The sequence below is a fragment of the Dendrobium catenatum genome, unplaced genomic scaffold, assembly GCF_001605985.2.
Source record: "Dendrobium catenatum unplaced genomic scaffold, ASM160598v2 fragScaff_scaffold_611, whole genome shotgun sequence".
NCBI lineage: Eukaryota > Viridiplantae > Streptophyta > Magnoliopsida > Asparagales > Orchidaceae > Dendrobium > Dendrobium catenatum.
In genome coordinates, this window is record NW_021319073.1 from 57,063 (window position 1) to 78,238 (window position 21,176).

General features: G+C 30.2%; 1 protein-coding gene and 1 pseudogene across 1 annotated transcript; one reads left to right on the forward strand and one right to left on the reverse strand.

Moving 5' to 3' along the window:
- Window positions 1-245: 245 nt before the first annotated feature.
- LOC110091849 (MADS-box transcription factor 22-like) lies at window positions 246-1,062 on the reverse strand. Its single transcript, XM_020816101.2, has one exon. It carries the CDS (start codon window positions 894-896, stop codon window positions 303-305), a length of 594 nt encoding a protein of 197 aa, XP_020671760.1. The 5' UTR covers window positions 897-1,062; the 3' UTR covers window positions 246-302.
- Window positions 1,063-19,190: 18,128 nt separating this feature from the next.
- Window positions 19,191-20,721, forward strand: LOC110091848 (annotated as a pseudogene).
- Window positions 20,722-21,176: the final 455 nt, after the last annotated feature.

Sequence of the window (21,176 nt, forward strand, 5' to 3'; positions counted from 1 at the left end):
TGATATAACCAAATCAAAGTCTGATTAAGGTAAATATTAATGTATAAAACATATACTAAGATTTCTATTATTTAGCTTCTGTTAAACCTTAAGTCCACAAACCCTAAAACAATTAAGAAGAAACACTTAATTAATTATTTGGAATTAAGCCAAAAAATGAAACGGAACTTTCAGCGAAGGCTTTTCTTCTTAAACGACGAACTATATTTTTACTGACGGAAGAACAAAGACAGGTTCTCTTTTGCTTGCCTAACACAAAGAAAAAAAAAATGTTGAACAGTAACTAATGGGAGATAGTTATCTTAGAAGAACTGAAAGTCAGCCGGATCAGCATCAAAGAAGTTGTCCCTACAGTCAAAATAACTCTCCTTGAAGACATCAATGGATGAATTTGAAGGAAGATCTGATATGAATAGATCTTGGCCAAGCTCTTCTAGTAAAGAGAAGATATCTTCTTCATCTTTAAGAATTGCAGCATTAGGACAGAAATCGCCATCCGCTCCTATGGAATCCGCTCTACATTTCTGAGATGAATAACCCATTTTTTCTGCTTCCAAAAACTTTTTCATTTGTCTCACATCTTCCAGCTTTTTGTTTATTGCAGCGAGCTCTTCTTGAGACGACCAATTTACTGGCGGAGAAGGAACCTCGCATTGTGGTTTCTGTGAGGAAATGGACTTAAAACGGTCGATTATGCGATGGAATTCGGATGGTTCATTCGGCCAGTAATGGAATGCACTGAGATCAGGAGAGAAAGAGCAGAACAGGACATCAACGCCACAAAGAACAGACAGCTCTTTAGCCTTCTTCTCTATTCCCTTGATCCTTGATTTGTAAGTGTTGATTCGAGCACTAGGTTTTTCTCTGTATCTGATCTGTAGCTTTGCACGACCCATGGCTTCCTCTCCGGCGAGCAAAATCAGATAAAAGAGGCGAAAGTTTTCCTGTTAACAAAGCAGATGAACCAGCGGACGGAAACAGAGAGAGAGAGGAGAAGAGGAATACAAATTTAGGAAAGAAAGTAGTGAGAAGAAAAAAAGGATCGTTGGTGGCCTAAAAAAATAAAATCCCTTGTAATTTTGATTTGACCGTTTTAACCCTATTTTATAGCCTTAGATCACCTACAGAATAAAATATTCTGTCTATGATCCGATATTTTATCTGTAGAATTAAATGTGAATCATTATTTTTTTTAATATAATATGCTTTATTTTTTATCGGATAATAAGACGAATATAAAATTTTCACATATTTTTTTAAATTATATATGGGCTTAGCATATTTCTTTGTTCTTAATATTTTGCATATTTTTAACTAATATTTTTAATTTTTAGCATATTTTTAATATTTAACAAATAAATAGTATTAGTTAAAATAATTAATTTATTATGTAAAATGGAAATCAATATTATGTTTTCAAATAGCTTTTACCTAAAATTTTATTTATTAGAATTTATTTATTTTACGTAGTTTTTTATAGTATGATTTTTTATTTTGATTTAATTTTTAACAAAATATTTTGATTCAAAACTAATTAATTTATATCTTTAAAAAATGCATCTCATAAAAAAACGTGACTTTTAATATAAAAATTGATTCTATTTCCAGTTAACAAAAATTGATTTAATATTGTTGCGTCGTCCAGGAGTATTCGCGGCGGTAGAGAAATATAAAGTTTATCGTCTTAGCATTGTACGAAAATCGGACACGCAATTAGATAAGAGAGAGGGTCTAGCATTTATGAGACACTAAGAATTTTTACGTGGAAAACCCCTCAAAAGGGAGAAAAACCACGGGGCCTAGCCCAATTTGAATGAATCCACTAGTATTGTAGTCGATTACAAATGAGATCTTTCCTTGGGAGAAGACCTTAGCTTGATGTACATTTTATAGACTGCATTACATGATATGAATACAAAGAATCACTATTAACATGTTCGTTTGGTCGGGAGGATCGTAGTCGGCGGGCAACGGAGGTCGGAGGGCTTGTAGTTGGTGGGCGACGTGAGTCAGGAGGACCGTAGTCGGCTAGCGACGGAGGTCGGAAGGACTGTAGTCGGCGGGTGACGTAAGTCAGGAGGGCCGTAGTCGGCGGGCGATAGCGGTCGGAAAGACTGTAGTGGGCGGGCGAAGTAAGTCAGGAGGACCGTAGTCGACGGGCGACAGAGGTCGAAAAGATTGTAGTCGGCGGGCGACATAAGTCAGAAACACTGTAGTTGGCGGGCGACATAAGTCAGGAGAACCGTAGTCGGCGGGCGACGGAGGTCGAAAGAACTGTATTCGGTGGGCAACATAAGTCAGGAGGACCGTAGTCGACGGGTAACAAAGGTCGGAAAGATTGTAGTCGGCGAGCGACATAAGTCAGAAAGACTGTAGTTGGCGGGCGACATAAGTCAGGAGGACCGTAGTCGGCGGGCGACGGAGGTCAGAAAGACTGTAGTCTGACGACGAACGTGATCAGGTGCTTGATTTGGACTCATTTGGGCTCGTATTGGGTCGAATTTGGTGTCGTTGGGTTCGTATTTCCGAGACGCTCAGTTTGACTGTAAGTTTGCTGAAATCGAAGTTCAAGTACTCCCGGATTTAATTTTTGAAGTTTCCAACTAATTTTTTTCCTCGAGATTCGTACCCGATCAAGATAAATTTTTTAGGACATATCAAATATAAAAAATTTATCTCTACAAAATGCATGTGATCAAAATATTCTACTAATCCTATTTCAAGTTGGCTAAATAATAATTTAGGTATGAATAAAAGTTAATTTTTAGCATATTAAATACATAAATATAAATATGGTGTAATATTATACATAAATTTGTCAATTTTTAAGTATGAATTAGCCTATCAAAAAATAAGTTTAAAAATGTACGTCTAATTAAGAAAGTTAATATTTACATAAAATTAAAATATGGTCAAAGTAAATAATTATAATTGAAATTATTAAATTGTTATGCAAATATTATAATGTCATAAAAATAAATGACATTCAATTTTCTTTGTTTTTTAATCACAAATTTTAAGGGTATATATAACTTTATACCTAATAAGTCATAAAAAAAATCGTCTCAATTAAACATGAATCTCAAGACTTATTCGAATGATAAACTTTTTCCTTATAGTCCTAACTATTTTTGAATTAATTCGCCAAATAGAAATATCATTTATTAATTAATGAAAAACTTTCTACTAAATTGCATATTCAGCCATAGTATTTATTTTATAAAAGATTAATGGCAGAATAAATATAATTAAAATATGCAAAATATTAAACATAATAAAATATGTTGCTTCTATATATTTTTTAAAAATATATAAAATAGTTATATTTAATTAATAATTCATTTAAACAAAATGGCATTGCAATTATTCAAAATCATAATGCAGATATATACACTACTTAAAGGTAAAAAATTGTGGTGGAGAGTTAGTGTAAAGTTATATTCTTTTCCCGTGAGTTTAACGAAGAATTAAAGCTAAGGTCCCTAAGGACAGCAGGAGAGTTAGTGTAAAGTCTTGCTAGAGAAAAAAAATCATGGGCTATACAAAATTAGAGAGGAAGCTATTGTGGAAAGTAAATTTGTTGTTTAATTTTTTTTTTAAGTAGCTGAAAATTAGTGTTCAAATATTAATTATAATTGCAATCTAAAAAGTAAAGCATTATGAAAATTATCCCAGTTTCGTTTGGGACGACTTTTTTATTGTTTCTTAAAACAACTTTCTTGTACAAGAGATCAAGTATGCGGCCGAGTGGTCAACAGAAGAAATTCATCCCAACTCACCCAGGCTCGAATCAACAACGAAATGACTTTTGATTGCATTATATATCGCTTATCTTGATCTATGCATTTATGAATTTAATTTGTGGAAATCCAAAAGACATTGATCCATTTAATATATTAGTTTTATTACACGTGCATTAAATGCACGTTAATACAGTACCTTCGAGGTCACGGATTCAGAGGAGTCTCCTCCTTAGAGAGCCTCCCACAAGTTCTTCCCGGGCCACAGGAGGAGCAAGATGTAGCAAGAACGGAGCAACCGTGTGATCTCCCTCACACCTCTTTTCCCTCACCAAGCTCACCTTCTCCTTCCTCTCTCAAACCCTAAAAACTTCTCAAGAGCTTTCTCCCAAGGATTCCTTCTCTAATCACGTTCCCCTCTTTTTGTCTCTCTCAAAAAGATTACTAATTTTGATACTTAAAACAAGCTCCAAATTTCCTGAAATTTTCAAAGTAGCCATTACAATCGTACAGTACAATTTCACATCGTACAATACGACATGTATAAATAGACTTCGTCCTAGTACGAAGGTGTACGAATAGTTCAAAATCTAATCATATCGTACGATAATAAATCGTACTGTACGAACCTCAACAATACTGCTCGTACAGGACGATAGTCGGGACAATCAAATGTCATCTCTGTTCATCGTATGGTACGATATATATCGTACATTACGAATGGTCAAAATCAAGGCATCGTCTAGGACGAATTCTGGGACGATCAAATGTCGTCTATGTTCATCGTATGGTATGATATACATCGTACAGTACAATGAGACAAAACAAGGGATCATCTAGGACGATCTCCGGGACGATCCAAATTTCTTCTCTGTTCATCGTATGGTACGAATGTGTTCATACAGTACGATTTTTAATTAGTAATTAAGACTTGATTTATTCCACTAATCACGGGTTATTTTAAGTAAATACTTAAAATAAATCGTACAGTATGAAGTCCTTAGTACAGTACGAACGGCTGAGAAAAACTTAAGTTAATTTGACGGCTATGATTTTGAATTTGGAACACATCATACAGTACGATAGTATTCGTACGGTACGATCTATTCACAGAAATTGTTTTACAACCTCAGATCGTACAGTACAAAATGAAGTTGTACAGTACTATCACCATAGAAAGAAAATCTGCATTTTTTACTTTTAAAACCCTCTCTCCCTGTGTTTGTGCATGGTTGCTTAGACTTACATGCAGTTTGTGGCCAGACTCAAGAAAATAAAAAAGTAAAATAAATAACAAATTACATTGTCAGACTCATACTCCTAATCTAACCAGTCTTGAGTCTTCCTATTGTCCTGAATAGCTTATTATCCTCCTGAAATGTTAGTACTCACGGACAATAGCAAATAATAAATGATATTCAGTGAATAGTAGTTCAGGCAACACTATTTGTCATCATCAAAATTTCAAACTCGGGTCATGGGTCGCAACAAATTATTTATAAACCTCATTACCTTACCAAAACTTTAAATGACCATAGAGATAATTTTTAATCTTTTGTTCTAATTTACAATAACTTTTTTTGTTTTAATCCATCAATAGCAAGCCCATCAACACATCGGACAAAAAAATCAACATCAAATATGGAAAAATAGCGGCCAAACATTGGCATGCTCTGATTGACCGCTTCAAACAACAACCAATCATTTGCAATGATTGCGTGACGGCGCAATCATTGCCAATGATTGTGACGGCACAGGACCCAAGCGTTTTTTACTTGAATGAGTCAGCAAAGTCATCGGCCGTTCGATCTCGCGCCATATTGAATCAACGATCGAGATCGAGCTGCATGATGTCTCGGTCCAACCAAGAGCCCCCCGAAATCGAACGGCCATGCGGAACAACATGTTCCATACCGTTGATTGTAAGATTAGCGGTCCATAACGTCCATAGAGCAAACTTCAAACAAATCAAAATCCTAAATGATAATTTGGTGATTTCTCTCGATCTACTCAATCAAATCTAATGAAATTTGAAACATTGGCTCTATACATGAAGATCATTAATAGGGTAATGTTTGTTTGGCTTAAAAGCCTCTTTTTAGAAAGATATTTTATCCTATATGTAGTGATATATTCTAAGGGTTTTTGAGAGATCTAATCGTTGGATTTTTGCGTTCTTAGGTTTGTTGAACTTGTAGATTGTCCACGCTTCTATTTGTAGAAGAAACCACTTTCTAAAAAGCTTTAGATCGATAGGAATCTTTCTTGGAACATTTCAAGCTTCGGTTCACCGGAATCTCGCTGTCGGCGAGGGTTTGGAGGCGGGATTTGGTCGGGAAAGATGGAAGAAGGAGGGGAGAGCTCTCACAAGAGGTTTTGCAGCTTAGGATAGCCTAGGGAGAGAGATCAAAGCAAAAAAAAAGTCATTCTGAAGACCTAATTTTTTCTATTTAAAGCCCCTAAACCTGTCAGCAGTCAAGATCGAATCTCCCATCAATTAGGAGGGAAAATCGGTTTAGGGGGCCGTTGTTTGAATTTAAATCATCAATGAGGTTTTAAATGCAATTAATGTCTCTTAATAGGTCACTTTGACCTATTAAAGACTTGGGTTGATCAAGTGAAAGTTTGACTTGGTCAACTTAGTCAATTAGGCCAGAGGGGATGAGGGTTTGAGTTAAGAAAGCATGGGATTAAGTATGACTTGGATCTAGGTTCAAATGTGTTTAAATTGGTCAAATTGACTCAATAAGACTTGGGTTGACCAAGTCAAAGGTTGACCTGGTCAACCTAAGTCTGTTGAGTCCTAAAGAATGGGTTGAGTCTAAGAATGAGGCTTGAAATTGATTTGAAACCAAATTGGCCTCAATTAGGCTAAAGGGGTCAATTTGGGTCAAACCTTCTTCTACTTTAGCAAGATTTTTAAAAGAGGGGGGTATGATAATCTAATAGTAAGAATTTTGCTGATTGTAGCTCATTTCATTACTTTGTGAGATTTTTTGCATGACACTAAGAAATTAATATTTTATCTTCTTTTTACTTGTAATACAAAATCAAATGTCATTGTATTTTTCAATATAATCATTAGCAAATTCTTACAATTGTTTAGATCTTGTTAACTTCTTTTGTGAGTCTATTAATTTAAGTGCATTACAAGAGAGAATATTGAAATTTTTTTATTTGGGTTCTTTGTCAATATCTCACCAATCATATGATAAATTCAATTAAATATTAATGTGAGGATAAAGACCTATCCTCAAGTTATCTTTTTATATGTAATGCATTATTCTAATTATGCTATTTTTTATTTTACAATTATCCATATAACTTTTTTTTATTCTTTATTTTGAGTGATTATCCATAATTACATTAAAACTTTGGTTGTTGTTATAACTTGTACTCATGCAGATATTAAATAATATAAATCATGCCCTTAGGTTAAAGTATCATAATTGAATTTTTTTTTTTTAATTCACGGTGATAATAATTTTTTTTATTTCTTTTTAATACATTATTTGTTGATGCAGATTGTGTACTTCTCTTTGTGAACAAGATGAAAAAATTGTTAATGTTTGTGAGTTTTTCTTATATTAAGATAATTTTACTTATTAAGAATTTATATTTATGTGGAATAATTTTCCATGCAAATTATTTATGGATTTATTGTCATTTAAAAATTGCTTAAAGGTTACCAAATTTTTTAAATGGCATTATAATTTTTTCTTTTTCATTTGCAATTTTAACAATTACTTAATTTATTTTTCTTTTCATTAAATTTTAATTTATTTTGTTTTCTCTTGATTTAATGCTTATTAGTATCATTCATTTAATTTGTTTTTCAAATTTTTTTTATCATTTGATCTATCAATATGACTGTAAATTTTTTTAAATATATTTGACATGGAGGGTCAAAGGAAAAAAGAATATCAAAGGCAACGATATGCTAAAATGTCTGTTGAAGAAAACAAAAAAAAAATTCGTGATATTAATATTGCTAGAAAAAGAAAAAAAATAGTTTTTCTAATTTAGAAATTGTTTGTATGCCATCGACATCAAATTGTTCAGGTTTCTTTTTACTAACCTAATTTTATTATTTTTTTTAATTTATATTTCTTTATAATTAATATATTTTATCTTCTAATAAACAGATATAGAAGCATCGAATATCAACGATGTTAATATTGATTACGAATCAAATTTATCAGAATTACACTTTCTTAAACAACAACGTTCATGTTGTTATTGTAATGCAAGACTATTCCAATTTGAACCACTGACATTTTGTTGTTACAATGGAGAAGTCGTGCTTGGTCCGATAATTGTTCCTGATCAACTATATGAATTATTCAATTCATGTTCACTTGATTCAAAAGAATTTAGAAGTAAGATAAGAGCTTATAATAGTATATTTGCATTCGTATCTTTTGGAGTCCATATATATACAAATTTTGCAAATGCAAGATAGGGAATTTACACATTTAGAGCTCAAGTTCAAATTTATCATAGTCTACCTCCTATTACAAAAGGTTCAAAGGGTTCATACTACTTTCAATTATATATTTATGACACTACTGCTGAAACAAACAATCAAATGAAAGTTATTGAAGATTTAAATCTTTCAGAGTAATTGGTAAAAAATTTGATGAATATACTTTCTATTAATCCATACCCACAATTCTTCAGATCTTTGAATGATAAAGATATGTTGGAAAACTTACAAATTTGTATTATATATGATGTAAGGATAGATTAAAGGGTTTATAATGCACCTACAGTGTCACAAGTAGCAATAATATGGATTGAAGGACGAAGTACATATTGCATTGAACGTGATATCATATTAACTTCACATTCTGGGACATATCGTAAAATTAAGCATTACTTTGGATGATATGACCCTTTGTAATATCCAATTCTATTCCAAAATGGAGAAGTTGAATGTCATCAAAATATAAATCGAAATTTCAAATTTAAAAAGGAATGAAGAAATAACAAGGTCGGCAATAAGATCATCTCCAATAGAAGAAGAATAATTTAGCCAACAAGAAAACGGTAAGTCACTAAATTTTTTATATTGAGATATGATAATTAAAATTATTTTAATTATCCTAATTAATTAATTTATAATATTTCAGGTATCAAGAAGAAATCAAAAGAAAGAGTTTCATGTAGAGAATATTATAATTACAAGCTTTAAATTCGAGAACATGAGAAATCAATTATTTTGTATGCTGGTAGATTGTTACATCAGTATGTTGTTGACATGTACGTGAAGATTGAAACAAGTTGCTTAGACTTTTACAAATAAAATCAACATACAATACGATCTGATTTGTATAAAGGGATTATTGATAATGTAGCTGCTAGAGAAACACAAAGTAATAATACTTGAAAAAGAATTATACTTCTGCCTTCGTTCATCGGCGGACCTCGTGATATGCGACGAAGATATTTAGATGCAATGACTCTTTGTCAACACTTTGGAAAACCAGACTTGTTCATAACAATGATATATAATCCTGATTGGCAAGAAATTCATAATGAGTTAAAGTCAGGTGAAACGGCACAAGACAGACCCAACCTGACAACACGTATTTTTAGGGCTAAATTATAAGATTTAAAGGATCAATTATTCAATAAATCAATTTTTGGAACTGTAAATGTCCGTGTATATGTTATTGAATTTCAAAAAAGAGGACTTCCACATGCTCATTTTCTAATTATCTTGGATACTGCATTTAAGATATCATCTCCAATACAGTTTGATAGAATTGTATCTGCAGAATTATCATATCCTTCAAAATATAAGAGTCTACATGAGTATGTTGTAAAATATAGATGCACGATCCATGTGGAAATTTGAACAAAAAAATGCTTGTATGAGAAATGAATTATGTAAGAATAAATATCTCAGATCTTTCTCAAATCAAAATATAATTAGAGATGATTCATATCTAATTTATCGAAGAAGACAAAATGGTCATTAAGTAAAAGTAAGAAAATATTTCTTAGATAATCATTGGGTTGTTCCTTACAATCCATATCTATTATCTAGATATAATTGTCATATAAATGTTGAGATATGTTCCGGTATCAAAGCAGTGAATTATATTTATAAGTATATTTATAAGGGACATGATAAAATTTCAGTGGCATTTTCACATAAAAATGGAGAACAAGATTTTGATGAAATTCAATAATATCAAGATGGCAGATGGGTATCAGCATCAGAAGCATTATGGAGAATATTTGAATTTGATTTAAATAAGATGTATCCATTAGTGTGTAATTTACAACTGTATTTAGAAGACCATCAATCAGTTTATTATAAAGACAATCAAAACTTGCTCGATATATTACGAACTGACATTGGGAAAAAACTATGTTGACTGAGTTTTTTAATCTCAATAAAATTGATTCAAAGACAAAGAAGTATTTGTATAGAGAAATTCCTAAAAAATATATGTGGGATAAAGCAAATAAAATATGGAAGAGGAGGGAAAAATATGAGCAAATCGATCGTGTAAATACAACAAATCCATTAGATGGTGAATGATATTACCTCAGATTTTTGTAAAATCATGTATATAGACCAACTTCATTTTCGGATTTATTATGAGTTCATGGAATCCAATGCTCTACTTTTAAAGAAGCTGTATAAATGCATGATTTACTTAAAACATATGCTTATATATCAGATTGCTTAGATGATGCATAAAATTATTAAATGTCAAATACGTTCAGACAATTATTTGCTATTCTTCTTGTCTACTGCGAGCCAACTAATGTTCTTCAATTATGGAATGAGTACTATATAGTCTATCTCATGATTATCAAACCATTAAGGATATTTCTTATGATGTTTGCGTGTCAAAAACATTTTTGTATATTAACTTATTTCTTGAGAGAATGGAAAAGTCCATTAATGATTTTGACTTGCCTGAATTACCACATGTCCAAGAGATCTTTCATGATTTAAATGATGAGCTCAATAATAGAGAAATATCTGAAGAGCGAAATGTTATTACTCCAGTTGAAGATATAAATATAATACATACACTCAATTCAAATCAGATAAACGCATTTGAAGAAATTATTAATCGTGTTAATCAGAAGCGTAATGGCATATTCTTCATAGATAGTCCTGGAGGTATAGGTAAAACATATATGTATCATGCTATTCTTTCAACTTTAAGAAATGATAGTCATACATCAATTGTAATAGCTACATCAGGAGTAGCCGCTTAAATATTACCTAGAGGTCGAACGACACATTCAAAGTTCAAAATACCTATAAATTCAAAAAAAAATATTATGTGCATTTACCAAACAGAGTGGACTTGCTCAATTACTTAAACAATCAAATATTATAATATGGGATGAAGCTCCAATGGTAAAACGAACAGCAATTAAAACTTTAGATAGAACTATGAAAGATATTATGAATAGTTCAATTTCTTTTGGTGGTAAAGTTATTATATTTGGAGGTGACTTCCGACAAGTATTACAGTTGTAAAACGTGCATCAAGATCAAAAACTATTGGCTACAACATGGTTAAGTCATACTTATGGTAGGATATGAAAGTTTTCAAGTTAAAAGAAAATATGTGTGCAAGAACAGATCATTTGTTTATTGATTTTATTCTTAGAATTGAAAATGGAGATGAAGATTAAATCGAAGATGGATTAGTACATATTCCAAATGAAATGGTGATAGAATATTCAAATAATGAAACTTCATAAGATTCATTAATATGTGCTATTTTTCCTTCTCTACATGAGAACTTTTCATTGTTGGAGTACATCATGGAAAGGTCAATTCTTGCCACTAAAAAAGAGTATGTTGATAAGCTAAATCAGAAGCTTCTTAATATTTTTCCAATGGATGAGTTTACTTATTAGAGCTTCGACAGAGTCACTGATGATTGTTATAATCTTTATCAATTTGAATTTTTAAATTCATTGACACCAAATAATATTAATCGTCTTGTTCTCAAGATAAATTGTCCAGTAATGCTGCTAAGAAACTTAGATCCTTCAAATGGTTTGTGCAACAGAACTCGAATGATCTGCAAATCATTTAAAAATAATGTGATTATTACACAAATTTCAATGGGATAATTCTCAGGAAAAATATTTATAATACCTCGGATTCCATTATGTACAAGTGATGATGAAGCTCTTCCATTTAAATTTCAGATAAAATAATTTCCAATACGTTTGTGATTTGCAATGACTATCAATAAAGCACAAGTTCAAACAATTCCTAATGTTGGGATTTACCTTCCACATAATGTTTTCTCACATGGGCAATCATATGTCGCATTATCAAGAGGTATATCAATGAGCATAACAAAGCTACTTATTATACCGGATAAATATACTTCTACATAAGGTTCTTACACAAAAAATATTATTTATAAAGAGATTTTCACTTCTTTTAAATAATATACATGTATGTAGATAAATTTAAATTAAGTATTATATTATTATTACTTTAATATTATAATATATTTATCTAAAGACTTGTTTATAAATTTCAATTAATAAATTTGTAATTCTATTAATATCAGGTTAAACTTAATGGATTCATCAACTCTTATCAAGAGTTTATCTCTACATTAATATTATTGGAGTATTATTGCTGTAATAACTCAAATTGATGCTGCCAGAGTTTTCAAATCTGGACAAGGAAAAATTTAGAAGCTTACTTTAATGGATAAAGAGGTAATTAAATTTTACGAAATTCCATTTCAATGAATATTACTAATATTATTTAAAAGAAAATAATAAATTCCTATGTATTTTTATTATCTTCTAATAAATTTTGTTATTTTTTATTTTTCAGGGTTCAAAAATATATGTCATCATGTTCAATGAAATAATTGACAGATTTCATAAATGTTACAGATTGAAAAGACTTATATTTTTTCAAATGGGCAAATCAAAATGATAAATAAAGACTTTTATAATGTCAATGAAAATTTTGAGATTATTTTAAATTCTTGATGAAATTAATCCAGATCTGCCATCATCAAAAGAACTCTTTGGATTTGTATCAACTTTTTAATGCTTTACTTAAAATTTTTATTTTAACTGTCATTATTTTTACTTATTAAATATTTTAATTTACAGGTCTAATAAAAATATTCATCAACATACATCATCTACTTCTGATACATATTTGTTGATAAATCTGCAAAATATTAACACATCTGAACAACCATTGGGAGAGGTAATAAATATGATCAATTATTATTTTGATTTCTTTCTTATTATTTATTTTGTATACATTTCAGGTAAAGTACTACTCTACAAGAGTAGTAATAAAAGGAATTAATCAAGAAGGTAAATATTTATGGCACAATTCATGTAATACATGTAAATCCAAAGTTTTTATTATTGATGGTATTGCAAAATGTTCTAAATTTTCAAAAGACAATCCTGAATATAGTTTGAGGTAAAATATTTATATAATATAATCCTATTTGTAATAAAAAAATCTAAAATTTATAACACATTTTAAAAATATTATTTATATAGGTATCTTATCAAATTGCATGTGGAGGACATTAGTGGAACTTCAATATTTATAGTTTTTTATAATGAAGTTGAAAAACTTATTGGCATGTTAGTCATAAATTTAGAGAAGATAAAGGTAAATATTTTTTTTTATGTTATTCTATTTATATTTTAACTTATATATGCATACTCTTATTTTATTTTATAGGATTTAAGCTGAATTTCATATATCCTTCCTATATAGGATATCAAAAAAACATTTTATATTTTTGTTTAATTGGTTTATTGATTTAAGATATTATTTATTTTCATTATGTGCAGTACATAGCCTATCAACTTAAACAGAGAGTAGCAATAATAACCTTTCTTTTTAAAGACATGGGAAATATGGATATGCATAAAGCATGTTTCTAGAAACTTGATTGAGTTGACATATTATTCTCTAAATGATTTCAACTTTTTGGTTTTGAATAGCGTTGTTCGTTGACAAAATATAAGAGAATAAATTTGATTAAAAATAGCTAGCAAGATATGCAGATGAGCGGTTTTGAGAGGAGTTGGGATGTACTTTCAAAGCTGTTCAAGGTCATGATACAGGGAGGGCTGCAAAAGGTTCAAAATAAGCGAAACACTGAAATAACAAGTTAATGTTTTGCATCAGGTTATTAAGCATTTGCGAGTGCTCGTAATCTCCAGTTGTAATACAGCAATATTTTGATAGTGCAATATTGATGTATGCTTTCACTTGGACTTAATCATTGTATTTTTCTAGCAACTAATTCATCCTAGAATCATCATTTTAAAGCTTAATGTTATTTTTTTCTTCTACTGTTGGGATAAAGAAAATAAATAAATAAAATAATATTGAGTGCTTTCTGAACACATTATATATAATATGAAATTTTTCTTTATCATAGAATCTTGGGTCTGCTTTATTTCATTGCAACCCAATAATATTTCATTACTTTATAAAAAATATTTATTAATGATGTTCATATATCTTACTCTTCAACTCCATCAACAATCAGATGGAATTTCCCCATAGGAAGAACAATAAATTCATTCATTCTTCACTTTGTTGCTCCAATTATGCAGGAATATATAAACACACTCAATTGGAACTTGGCAAATCAGTTGTATGGACTTAGTTCACTTTATTTTTTTTTTTAATTAGACTCCATGTTTAAGATAGTTAAATTTTTTAAAAGGTTATTCTGTATTGAGTTTTCACAAGCATATATATGTTTTGTTTTTTGGAATGCCACATGCCCTAATGGCTTAGCCCTTCGAAATGGCATAGGAGTCTGTTATGTAAATACAAAGCAATACCATGGAATTTTAAGAATAAGTAGTTATATTGCAAGGCCAAACTTGAAAAGAAGATTGTAAGTCAAGAAAGGTACCTTTCACATTGTTAACTTTTAGAGAAGATGATGCAATGAAATATTGACTAATTTCTATTCTAAAATAATTTTGGACCTATTGTATAGCACTGACTTAACAGAAGAGCCAAAGAAGGGCACAATGAAGTGGAGTATGAAGTGCCAGCCTGTAATGTCTGATGGACCTTTTTTTTTTTTTGAAGGTTAAGCAGTATATGAGTTAAGAGGTAACATTGCAGACATTCAAGGCTTTTGTTACAGGTAGTTTCTTGTGCTATGCTATTATTTTGACCTAAACCTTACAGCTTGGTATTCGGCAGAGAAAACATATGAGATTGGCTCTTGATATATTCAATTCCAGAGAATGAGGCCCCTGTACTTGTGAAAGAAGAGTTGCATAAAGAAGCCCAGCATGTACTTCATACCCAACTTCTATGTCTATGACCAACCTTTTCATGTTTTGTTCAGATGATTTATCTATAGTTTGATGTCCTGAAGATCTGAATCTAATTGGAAATTTCCATTACCTTTATATCTGTACAAATGTGCCTTTGTCAAGATATCCATTAATTTGCTAAATTGATAATAAAACATTCATGTTATCTGTTCTAATCAATCTACTTGTTCAATAAATGAGCATGCTTGCGAACTTAAACAATGTATTTTTGTTTTCAGTTTCACAACCTGGGGCAAAAATCCATAAATGTTATGTAATCTGCAAAGCATTGAATTCTTTCTTCACTGTAATTATTCTCTTGCACATCTAATTAGCATGTATTTGGGAGTAGTGAGTTATTGTTGGGGTCCATTCAGCAATGATCAAATTTATTTTTTATCTATCAAGTTTAAATATGATGGAGAACACCAAACAATTGGTATTATATATATATATATATATATATATATATATATATAAAAATGTTGTAAGACAAACTAACACATAACTTTTACATTCTTAAATAATCTTACCATCACATAGAAGTTTTCCATAGTACACATCACCATCCATCAAATTAAAGCTGTTCTTGTTGAGAGTTACATTAATGAACTTTGCTCAACCATGACGGAAGCAACCAAGGGGCATGAGAGCCTATAAAAAAACTTGCAATGAAATTAATAAAATTAATAGCGACTTTTGCAATGGCGGTAATATGTTGTTGTTATCAATTGGGTGAGCCTATAAAAAAGTTTGTATTTTTTGGCGCATTGATCTTCATTTTTGCTCTTTTTTTCCTTTTTCTCTTTTAGCGTCTGAATTATGTTTTTCCTATTTTCCCAAATGGTTAATGAGATACCTCACAAGTTCCTACGCCATGGTCTCATATTATTAAGCATTCATGAAAAGGATGCTAGAGGAGTATAGTGCTCGTGAAAAGAATTTCAGCTTAAGATCAACGGCTGGTGTTGGTTTAAAAATAATGGATTATAGGACTTGAAGAAGATCTTATTTTTTTTTGAAAGCAGCACATGTAAAATTTTCTTTCATCTAACGTACCAACGTTCTCTACATTTGCTTTAATATGAAGGCTTTGCAACATAAAATGATTTGGACATTGAATACAACAGTATATTCACAGTATCAGAATACATGGAAGGAGAAGATGGGGAAGTAACATGGTTCAATGCTGTTGTCAGCGTGCATGTAGGAGTTGGCCTTGGTATTTGTCTTGCCGTTGGTATAAGGTAGTGGGTTTGCTTGTAAGAACGTATAAAGCCAACACCAGAAAGTTCAGAAGTAGGCTTTTTTGAAAATGATCCTTCCGTTTCTCTCATTCACCTACATTTTCTTTATGTCTCTAAATTTTTAATATTCAATTGTCCTTCATCTTCGTGTGTATTTGTGGATTTGCTCTAGCTCCCTGTAGTATGAATGGTTGCAAACCATATCATTTTGGTTAATTGCTATCCTTTTGCACCTTTTTCTGTAATATATAGTTGTTTTTCATTGTATTATGGTTCATGAAATGAAGCTTTTCAAACTCAGTTTCGGTCCACCATAGAAATTCCGTTTTCAGCAATTTTTTTGATCTTTAATAGTCTCTGCGTTCACCTTTAATCTCCACTTTCATTCTTTTGTTATAAGTAATAATATTTGTTGACTTTTTGCCAATTTGGTATAGTTCCAACTGTTTTTTTTTTTTTTTTTTGGGTTTTTTTTTTTTTTTTTTTTTTTTTTTGAGGTAACAATTTTGTCCTATGACTATCCTTCCGTCTTAGCAAAAGAGAGATTATTTCGTGCAGATACGGGACGTTTCGGATATGAATCAAAACGTGCAACGTCATCTAGTACAGATCACCAATACCGAAAAAAAAGTGTAGCGCGTTCTGGTTTGTTTCCAGACGCTAATTCGGGTCCGCACTGAATCATTTTTCAAGCTTTTATTTCTTTCTTTCTTTTTATATTTGCATTTTGCATGTGATGGAAATTATCAAAAGGTCGTGATATTTGAATTAAAAAACTATGTTTGTATAAATGCTATCTAATTTATCCTAAGTTGTAAGTTTTTTAAATTTTTGTGATGAATAAGAGTTTGTTCTGCATAAGATGCATATATATTGTATGAAAACTGTTACCAAAGAGAGGTCATAGAATATGATAAAAAAAAAAATTTTAAGTTCCAGTAAGTTTAGCTGCTCAAGGATTTGGTAAAGGAAGATTTTTTTTTATAATGTCGTTGTTTAATAAATCTTATGTAATGAACAGTCAAGGAATGGTTGAGATTTGTGTTGGAGCAATATATCTTAGAGAAGTTAAAAAAAAAAAATTTCGCAAAAGTTGTAAGCTTGAGAGCCATAAAAAAACAGAGAAAGAGAATTAACAAAAAAGAATAAAAATTTAAGAAAGAATAACTTTGATTTTGCAATGTTTGGGATAGTTTTCTTAATGTTTTTTAAATAATTTTATTGCTTTAGAAAGCAATAAAAAAATTGTCCAAATGAAGTTTAAAAAAATAAGAAAAAGCAAAAAACATTTTAATAAGAAAATTTGAGGTTGATTTCGTAACTGTAAACATACATGTAAATTTTTTTTTTCTTTTTTTATCATATCAAAGTCAATAGCTAGGATTATCAGCCCCATAACTGATGATATTTTTATTAGCATCCCTTTTTCTTATGGTGTGTGTTCAAATAAGATGTATTATTAAAAATTAAATAGATGGAGAAACAATTAAACTAATTAATTTCAAATCTCAATTCTAAATTAAACAATATATAATATATTAAGTTAAAATCTCAAATTTAGATAAAATAAAATAAAAACTAAAAGAAACTAATTTATTTTCATGAATAAAATTTATTTAAAATTAATTGAAATATAAATATTATTCTTTATGCATCTGATGATGTTTTTGTTAATTTATTTTAATTGACTAAAATGTATAAACCATAAATTATTACGCATTGTAGACTTATTTCTTGCAGTCTTTTCCTTCAACTTCTTCAGCTTGTGTGCTATTAAAAATGTGATGAACTTGTTACGAAAAAAAAAATAGCATTTTTTTTTTTATTTCTACACTAATTGTTCTTTTTGGTTTCTTATTAATCTTGTTTAGTTTCTTTAACTTTTTTTAATCCAAATCAGAAAATGAGTGTGAAGATGGACTTAAAAAATGAACTAGGCATTTTCCAGCGTAAATTGCCTATCTGAGGATATCACTACCTACTTGTTGAATGGGAAGGTTGTTCAGGACACTGTTCTCAGCCTTAGAAAATTTTAATGTTGTGAAATTGAGCTACAGTTGCGGATATTTTTATGATGCTTTACTATTTTTTTTTTATCATGCATATATTGAACGTTTAGTTTTATCTTTCTTTTGATAACTCGGTTGTAGTTATCTTCAATAATAGTTACTCTTATGTTTTATTTGGGATATTTTTCTTATAACTTATTAAATTATTTTTTTTTAAGTTAAATTGTTTCTTGTATTACTTCATCTCTATTGCATCTTGGCTTTTTAAATGTACATGGCAGAATTTAGATTGTCAGATATCTCTTTGATAATCAACCTAGATAACCTGCACCTGTATCACTACAGGAAAAACGCCGCTTACCGGCGATTATGACCGGCGGTTAAATACCGGCGATTCATCCGGCGATGTGGCCGCCGGCTCGTACCGGCGGCGTACCCGGGGGTTTCGTAACGTTGGACCACTGGTATTAGCGACGGTCTTGTAAATGCCGGTTAGGCCGCCGGTCTTCAATATTACCGGCGGCGTAAAAACCGCTTTGAATTATTTTTCATGCTTTAGCATTATTAAGTTATGAACTTTATTTTTAATTTTTTTAATGCTTTTATTACAATAAATTTAACATGTCTTTATTCTATGATATATCTTAATTGTGTAATAGATGTTTATGTAATTGTATTTATGGAATGTCTAATTTTTGTTTTGTTTTTTTTTTCTTTAACTTAGATGGGCTCACATGAAGTATACGATCATATTTCTTGTATTGATTTATCTACAAATGAAAAGATTGTAAAGAAGATGAAGATGAATACACAAGAATTTCTTGAGGATGAGAGAATAAGTCTTTAAAAGATTCTACATGAAGAAAGATTATGTTTGCCTTGAGAGGATAAATAGAAGAATTATGAATATTTTGGATGGACTACAATTGCACTTTGGTGTTTTTAATTCTATGGAAAAAAAAAAGAAATTGTCCAATTTATCTATGATTTGCAAAACAAATGAAGAAATAATGAACTTTGAGGTATGTTTAAAATTATTCAGTTTTCCTTTTACATTTATTTAAAATATTATTTAAAATTTTTTATTATATTTATATCATCATATTTGAATTTACTTATATAAACAAATATTAAAATATAACTTCATATTAATATTTAACTAAGTTTAGGACTATATAAACTTGCTTATATTTTTCTTGATTAGTTCATTGATTAATTCATCTAAAAGTTTAACATTTATTTGTCCTATCAAATGATAGATAAGTTTATTAGACAATATACAAAATTTTCAAGTTATACTATAAAAAATTCAATTTTATTAAAAAAAAAGTTTTACATGCCTTTTGAATTTTCTTGATTGATACGCTCAACAATTTATTTTGTTTTGTTTAGATTTCTATTTGATTTATATTATGAGATTTTTAAATTTATTCTCTTTTATTTAGGATTTTATCATATCTTATCTTCTTTAGGAACTGATAAAATTTAAAATATTTTTTTTAGAGCACACATATTCTGAACCAAAAAAAATAGATGCGTGGCAAAGGACGTGTGACGATGCAATTCGGCTGTTGTTATAACTATGCGGTTGTAATTTAAACTTATTATTTTTTTCTTTTGTACTTAAAAGTAAATATAAAACTAACAATGATATTTATCATAGGAAAAGAACGGTATCCCTCCTGGTATTCTTCGTAATGGAATTATTGATCATATTCCAAATCTTTTCAAGATTATGATTAACCGATTAATTACATCACATGTCATGCCTATTACTTGTGTACCTGATAGCTGCATTATTAATATTTATGAACCTGGTGACTGTACATCACCTCATATTGATAATCATGATTTCATAAGGCCATTATGTACCGTGCCTTTTTTAAGCAAGTGTAATATACTATTTGGACACAAGATAAAAATTGTTGGACCTGGCGAATTCATTGGATCAGCTTCAATTCCCCTTCCAGTTGAGTTAGTATAAGATATTATTTTGTGTTATATCATATTTTAATATTTTTTGTTCATTATATCGTATAATCGTTTATGAATATTAGATAATTTCATAACATTTTTATTATTAAATTCTAATATCAAATTTTTAGATCTGTGCTTGTCTTAAATGGTAATGGAGCTAATCTTTCAAAGCATTGTATTCCTACAGTTTTCTACAAAAGGTTCATAATTTTATTTGATTTTCAATTATACATCTTATTATGTAACTTTTTTTTCCTTAAATGTTGTAGGATTTCTGTTACATTTAGAAAGATGGATAAGGCAAAGCGATCATATAACTTCAATCTTGACTCAAATTTTCAAAATATGAATCCTTCTTATTTCAGTGATGCTTCTGAATCATACAATACCAAAAAAATGGCGCCTTCATAGGGTGACAACATCTTATCATTTTTCTGTTTATAATGGTTCCATTTTCATGTATATATATATACAATGTAGATGTTGTATTTTACCTTTTATCTTCACTTGACAATTGTTATATTTCGTGTTTGGTTGGTACTTTTATGAATGTTTTGACACTCATCTTGATATAGCATCACAAAATTAGCTTGATCGAGCACGAATCTCGAGACAAAAGCTAGTTGGAAACTTCAAAAATTAATTCCGGGAGCACCTGCACTCCGATTTCAGCGAGCTTATAGTCAAACTGAGCGTCTCGGAAATACGAACCCAACGAAACCAAGATCAACCCAATCCGAGCCCAAATGAGTCCGAATCAAGGACCCGAAGTGCTGTTGGAAGGTTCAAACCGCAATTTGAGTTACCAAACGGTCTCCGATTTTAACGAGCTTATACTCGAATCGAGCGGCTCGACGAGACGAATC